This window comes from Mustela erminea, chromosome 9, assembly GCF_009829155.1.
Source record: "Mustela erminea isolate mMusErm1 chromosome 9, mMusErm1.Pri, whole genome shotgun sequence".
Lineage (NCBI taxonomy): Eukaryota > Metazoa > Chordata > Mammalia > Carnivora > Mustelidae > Mustela > Mustela erminea.
The window spans coordinates 16,655,580-16,663,029 of record NC_045622.1 but is presented as its reverse complement, the minus strand read 5'-3'; the positions used below and the strand labels follow the sequence as shown (position 1 = coordinate 16,663,029).

The 7,450-nt window shown below is 48.1% G+C and overlaps 1 protein-coding gene across 2 annotated transcripts in view; it reads right to left on the bottom strand.

The window, feature by feature from the left end:
• Positions 1-600: 600 nt before the first annotated feature.
• GRIK4 (glutamate ionotropic receptor kainate type subunit 4) overlaps positions 601-7,450 on the bottom strand; it is a 415,182-nt gene continuing 408,332 nt past the window's right edge. Inside the window, exons 21-22 of one of the 2 annotated variants that reach the window (XM_032359115.1) lie at positions 7,227-7,345; positions 601-3,612 (exon numbers count right to left, since the gene is read on the bottom strand). In XM_032359115.1, the coding sequence (XP_032215006.1) occupies positions 3,256-3,612; positions 7,227-7,345 (476 nt within the window). In that variant the 3' untranslated portion in view covers positions 601-3,255. The remainder of the gene's footprint in view (positions 3,613-7,226; positions 7,346-7,450) is intronic. The other variant, XM_032359116.1, reaches the window with a different exon arrangement.

Genomic DNA, 7,450 nt, shown 5'->3' with positions numbered 1-7,450 from the left:
CCTAACCAATAAGGCGGCCGGTTGGCAAGTTCCCAGGATGAATATTCTCCTATGACCATTGGATTAGAGGAAGCCAAAAGATTTTCGGCCGTCTACACGCTCAACTTACACCCCACCTGGGTTCTGGGGTAGAGATCTTGTGACGGTTGGGGCCCTGCAAGGCAATTAAAAGAAATAAAGCAAAGTATTATATTTTAATTGATGTAATCTTCAAGCTCCCAGTGGAATCTGGGGTGATATCTGACTAGAGTTACCCCGGGTATCAATTGATGGCTATTCTGTGAAAGTGCATTTAGGAAGACAAAACCCTACGAATCCCGAACTTCATTAACATGTGTATCCGTTTGGGGGGAGAGGGGGGTTGGCTCAGACTCCCAGGACTACAAATTGAAAGAAGCCACCTAGATTTTTCTGGGATCTGAACAAAGGCCAAAGGGGGTGGGGGAGTTGGAGAAGGGAGAGAGGGTGAAGAGAGAGAGAGAGAGAGAGGGAGGAGGGCAGGTGGAGGGGACGACACCAAGTAGGTTTTTATTTTTATTTGCTTTCAGCGTACCTGGATGTCAGACACACCAAACTATCCTTCCCAAACCCAAACAGCTTTCACCCATCACTAACACTTCAGGGTTTGTTTCTGTTTTATTGTAAATATTCCAGTTGAAGAAAGATAAACAGACAAGAAAAAACCGCTTTATACAGTATACAGAGTCAGATAGAAAATACAGAATGGAAAAGAAAGCCGACAACCAACAGATAAAAAGTGGAGGCGAACCAAGGAAGAGGACTAGTTGGTTGCAGGTTCACGGGCCAGCTCGGGCGAGGCACAGCAACCGTCCCCGCAGCTAATAGAAACTGTCTAGCGCGGTCAGTCTTATCTTCACTGCACGCGGTGAAGGACACAGACTTCATAAATGATTCATGGGGACTTTTATTTCACTAATCCATTAAAAAAAGTTGGCTATTGATCAAGATATCCTGCTCATAAAAACGAGTTGTTTAAAAAAAAAAAAAAATCAAAACAAAAAATCCGTTCCCGCCCCAGTGTGATCTGACAGTAGAGACCACACTGCAGGAAGCAAGGAACGGAGCTGTGGGTTAGAACAGTAGGGCACCACTGGGGTCTGCGGTCAGGCGGTCTTCGGTGCCCTTCCCACCAAATCCACGAGACTCGAGGCAAGGTTGAAAAAAATACTCGAGTTCTTTCAGAGCTTGCCATCATTTGATGGTTTAAGAGGGGAAAAAAAAGATTCAAATTCATGAGAGAGAAGGTCAGCCTAGGACACTACCGGCGTCCTTAAGGGAAATCATCAGGGTCCCATTTTGGCCCCCAGGATGGCAGTTTAACTAACAGGACTGGCATAAAGAAGCTGTTGTTACCAAATGGTAAAAACAAACAAACCAACAAAAACCACCAAAAAACAAAAAAACCCATGGAATTAAGCTCATCATCTTCCAGAGATGTCTTTATTTTAGTACATTCAGAACAGAAATGTGAGGACAGTTGGATTCGAGGTGACAGTGGTGGTGGTGACGGTGGTGACGGTGGTGGTAGGGGCTATTTATTTCTGTCTCCCTCTGAATTGTCTACGTTTACAATCAGGAATTGCATAGAATTTGTTTTCCATCAGAAAATGAAAACTCTGCATGAAACTCCCAGCTGGTGAAGCCAAGCAAAGGTCACAGAGATGCTGGGAAGCCCTTCCCCTCAGCTGAGTGTGTTGGACCCCACAAACATCTCACAGAGAACGCAGTTACCAGCAGCCATCTGAGAGCCTGGAAAGCATCAGTCGTTCTGATTTCAGAGATGGAAGAGAAGTTAAATACTTTACTCAAACTCACACGAGGGGACTTCTGCCTCAGCTGAGGTTAGAGCTCAACAGGCCCCAGTTTCCAGCCCTGGGTGTATCAGCTGTGAGACCCCACCTGTGTCCTAAAAACCTGGCACCTTCTTGATTATTTAAAGTTCTTTCCACTTAATAAACACACACAGCACACACTCGCCCACATACACATGCACACACACACACACACACACACACCCCTGCACCCAGATTTCACATCTAGTAGAAAGAAATCACCCAATCCACAATAGTCTTGGGCGTCTGGCTTCAAAGGCAGCCTCTGAGTTTGGTTAAAGAGATGCCCTTGACAAAGGATGCACCGTACCAATAGGGGGGCCCCACCCCCCTTCTCCCCTGTGACTAGCACATTCCATCTGAAGCCAAGCCAGGGTATGGGAAAAGTGTTCTACCGCCACTCTGTGGCCCCAGGACACCTTATGCCCCAGGACACCTCGTGCATTCTGCTCTCCTCCCCTGTCTCTGTTCTTCAGAGATCACCTTCACAAAAGACCAAATCAAACCCAGTGGTAGTGAAAGTCAGAAAGAGAGAGAAAGAGAAGACATAGTAACCCCTGAAATCCCAGGCATTTCAAGGTCTCTCTGAGTAAACCATGAATTGATTGGATTTGGGCATTTAAAAAATTACTTTAATGGACTTTTGAGACTCTCCACCTTATTTTTCCCAAGACCCTTCTCCTACACTCACTGGAGCCCCCAACCCCCACTCAGAAAAGAGAGGTCGGCACCTGAAATCCAATGCACTGGCCACTCCATGTCCTAAAATTTAGGAAAAAGAAACGGATTATTTAGACTCCCAATGCCTAACGCAGCCTCCCCCTCCAAAAAACAAAAACAACCCCCCCCCCCAAATCAAATGGCTAGAATTGAGACAACACGAAGAAGAAAAGTGGGGCGGGGCGGGCGAAGGTGGGGAAGGGAAAACAAAACAACATTAACAAAAATATACAAATCCAGAAAAGAAAAACTTCCCTGTTGAGTTTAATTTGTTTTCCTGTAAGAACTAGACCCAGGGTACAATGGCCCCTTCCTAGGGGAAATTCCACTGATGATTCCACCAATTCATTGGACAGGTCTGAGCAGGGACCCCCACCCCAGACTCTGTAATTCTGGCGGGAGGAAAAGGCCCACTGGGAGAAGATGGGTCCTTGTGGCCAGGAGGGAGGGCGTCCCCTCGCCGCTGGGGTGCAACGTCTCTGGGTGGTCCCGGCTCCCGGCCCCGGGCGCTGGGTCTGGCCGGGGCGGCAGGCTCTCTGCGCTCTTTCGGTCAAGTTCCTGGATCCAGGCTCGGGCGAGAAGCGTGGACGCCGCACGAGTCCCGGCTCCCCGCGGAGCGCAGCGCCCCCGGCCGGCCCTCCCACCTCCCCGCCCGGCCTGCACGTGTCCGGCGCCCCCGGGGCTACTCGGGCTCGCTGCTGTTGGTGGTCTTCTCCCACTCCAGGCTCTCCTCACTGCGGGCGGGAGACGGCCGCGCCCGCAGGCCCTGGAACCTGCGGCACTCGGGGCAGACGCGGATGTGTGTGCAGCCGCGGGCCACCAGGGCGGCCTCCTGGGCCAGTCTCTGCGCCAGCTGGTCGGGTTCCCCGGCCCCGCACAGCTTGCCGTTGCTGAGCGTCGCGGTGCCGCGCGGCCGGCGCTCCTCGGGAATGGGGGGCCGAGGCGGAGGCACCCCAGCTCGCCGTCGGCGGGGGTGGACACTGTCCTGACACAAGATGATGCTGCGCAACTCGGTCACCATCTCCTGGCAGACGGACACCTGGGGAGGGAGGAGGAGGTCACAGTTCAACGTCTCAGAACCAGCCCCTGCGGGTCCCTGGCCTGTCCCTTGCACGTCTGCTTGGGTGGCCGGGGGCGGGGGGCAGAGTCTCCGAATTGAATAATTGTAGGTATGGAGATACTGGGAAGACCTGTCAACCCATCCCCTCATTATACCTCCCACTTAGCATTTGAACGCGCTCCTTACCATAGTGCTCCACACCCTGCCAGCTGGTCGCCCAGTCTTTGCCGCACACCTCCAAAGACACTGGCCTCACTATGTTGGGACAGAGCCCATGAAAAAGTTCTTCCCTCTACAGACGTCACAATTCGTCTTCCTAAAATTTCCTTCCATCCATCCCTGTTAGATTTATACCCTGAAGCCTACTAAGTAAAAGCCTCTCTTCTGCAGGTCAGTGTTTCAAGTACCTGAAAAATTCACTCTCCGTGAACATTCTGTTCTCAGGCTAAAGACTCTCATTCTTTGGGTCGAGTGTTTATAGCTAGAAAGAATACTCAATATAACAACAAAAGGAACAGCAATCACCACCCTCTAGGTCCACAGCCTCCTGAAAAAAAAAACCCCCGGGGCCAGCTCCGTTTCAGAATATTTTAGATTTTAGAGTGGTTATACAACACCCATGCTCTATACTATGTATCGAAGCCAGTGGGATCTAGGGCAGACCCTATATTCAAACACATTAAAAGTTGTTAAGAGTAAATCCTGAGAGTTCTCATCACAAGGAGAAAATTGGTTTTCTTTTTTTTTCCTTCTTTTTTATTGTATCTGTATGAGATGACAGATGCGAGCGAAACCTGCAGTGATCATTTCACAGTATCGGTAAATCAGACCATTACCCTCTATGCCTCACACTTATGCCGTAATGTATGTCAATTATTTATCAATACAACTGGAAAAGGGCCCATTAGCATTTCTGTAGCAAAACATTCATACCTTTACACGGAGTGGGACAAAGACCACAAACATTAATGCTAGCCTCAGACCTGTGCAAGTTTTGTCGCCCAGTGTACTTTGTACAAAATATATTTAAAAATTTGGAACTTTCCAAGCCTTTTAGGTTTCAGAGTTGTGGGTGAAGAATCATGACCCTGCACGGCTGCTACTTCTACTCTACCCATTTCACAGATGTGGAAAGGGAGGCTCAGCGAAGTCATAGACCTTGTGAAAAATCACTTGACTCACCAAGAGCTGGTCCAGAATTTGAACCTAAACCTATCCACTCCAAAGCACGTGCACGCTCTGTTTAGTTCTCTACTCTGTGCTGGAAAGGATGCTTTCCGGGACGATGACAGGAGGAAAAAAACCTGCTCTTTCATGGTCTTTCTTCCAGTCTTCTTATTCTGTCAATGGAATGGTTGTTCTACTAGAGCCAAAGAGCTAATGGAGCCTTTACTCTTCATTTTAGCTCTTAGAAGTTCTCACTGAGGTTTTCGAGGTATATCCTGAGGGTGCTTAAGCTTTTAAGAATAACCAGATCCTCTATCTGGAGTGGCTGCAGAGAAGGAATATCATCTAATGGGATATGACTCATCTAAACCCTTCCTAAACTGAGCCCTGTTACTAAATATCAGAGACTCTGGGCAAGTCCCGTAACATCTCTGTGCTTCCAGTAATAACCGTAAAGCTAAAACAATAGCACCTGCCTAATCTATTACATGTGACAAGACATACATTTATCGGCTGTCAACTATGTATCAAGCACTGTGCTTTGCACGAAAATAAGATAGTGGCCACAGTCCTGGCTTTTAGGCAATACAATGTTCAGTAGGGAGGTTGATATGAAAATAATTGCAATACAGTGTCTAAGTGCTTGATCAACAGGTTGTAGTGGTATTGGAAAAGAGGAGAAATGATCAACTCCTCCCATCCAAGGATGAAGGCAGGAGAACTGGGGAAGGTTTCAGAAAGGAACCCCTGAACTGAGTCTTACAGAGTAAGTAAGTAGCACCATTATTTTAGGAGTGGACAATACACGAAAACCAGTAAAGTTGGGGGAAGAAGTTGGGGTGGGGCTGGGGAACCAAGAGAGCCTGGTGTCAGGCAAGGCAAGGGAGGAGAAAGCTTCTGGAAGGAACTGTCCACTTCATGAAGGGCACACTGAGGTCCAGTAAGGCCCCTTGGGTTCTCTTTGGTTTTGTCTATTGGGAGGGGTTAGATCTCTTAGCAATGACTTTTCAGTGCAGGGGTAGGGAAGAGTCAGACTGCCCTGCATTGAGGACTGGATGGGAGGTCAGGAACTGGAGACAGCTGGATCCCCCTGGTTTGGAGGAGGGGAAGGATAGCACAAGAGTAATAGTGACACTGCTACTATTTTATGACTTTTTGTTGAAAAGCCCAGCATGGAGCCCAACAAGGGCCTTGAACTCATGACCCTGAGGTCAAGACGTGAGCTTAGATCAAGAGTCAAATGCTTAACTGACTGAGCCACCCAGCTGCCCCGCCCCAATATTATTATTTCAAAATAGAGCATAATTTTAGATTTTGGGGAGAGAGCAAGAGGCAAACATACAAGGGAGAAAAAGGTAAACTTAAAAGGGAGAAAAAGGGAAATCCTGGAGTAGCCGAGGGAAGTGGGATGAGGACAGAGAGAGAGGGGTACCCAGGAGCATCTGCGGTGGCTGCAGGGGTGGCTTTAGCTGTGGGTAAAGTTTTCAGTGGGGTTTTAATTTGGGGCTAGCCACTCCTGATTTGTGGGAGTGGGCAGGAGTAAAATTAACCGTTAGCATGAAGGGACAGAGGGATGTGACGAGCAGGTGATGGTTTGGAAGTCCTAGTGGGTATGGGAAAGAGTCTGAGCACAGAAAAGTAAAAGGAGCAGAAGGCAGTGCTGTATTGAGGCCCCGCCTGAGGCTGGACCCCAAAGACGGAGGGGCACATGTATATCCCTGTTTTTCCAGTGTAAGGGAGGAGGCTTACAACGACCCAGAGTTGAGAGACTGAGAGAAAAGTGAACATGCTTTAAAAACCAAATAATGCCTTCAGCATGTCAGGACCGGTGCCCCTTCTCAGAGGTAGAATGGGAAAGAATGGGATAAAGTCTTCTGCCTTCTATCCAGACTTCTCAGTCTGTGTGAAATTTACATTAACCCAGTTTTTAAGCTACAGGTTTGGGAATTAAACGGACCCAAAATCCCTGAGAAGGAAGATGTACTTCTTGGCCTTATGTGAATTGGGATATCTCTAAACATCTTTACCAGTAAGGCGAAACATACCAAAGACAGAAGAAACAAAGTCGTCCCTTCCACTGGTAGCCTGGTACTTTGGGCTTTTCCTCTTTGCTCACACTACACCTTATATTACAGTTGTAGAAGACTTCGTTGTGAGTAAAACACACATTATGTATTTACCACCTGGGCTGTTCTGGAAAAGAGTCTGAAGCTCAGGAGTTAAGTGTACTTTCTGCGGTGGTATGATTATAAGAGATGAAGCATCAACACAGACCACTTGCCCGTGGGACTGGGACTCTTTCTGCCTCGCTGTCCCGTGTGTGCTCCCCACTCTTCCGGGATCTCACAGGTTTTGTCTGAAATGACTTTCGTAGGTGTGTGAGCCGATCGGCCAATACCACAGGTCGTACCCATTCGAAGGTTTACCTCAGTAGCTTCCGAGTGTCGGAGAGTCCATAAAAACTCCAACATAGCCATAAAAATGGCCACGATTAAGCCACAGACAAGAACCACAAAGATTCCACCAATATTCTCCATCCCCAGTCCTGCAAGAGAGTGAGAACAAACACAAAATAACATAAGAGCGCTATAAGTCATACTCATTCTACCAAAATGCTGGAAGTCGTTTAACCAACCAGAACCTGAGTCTT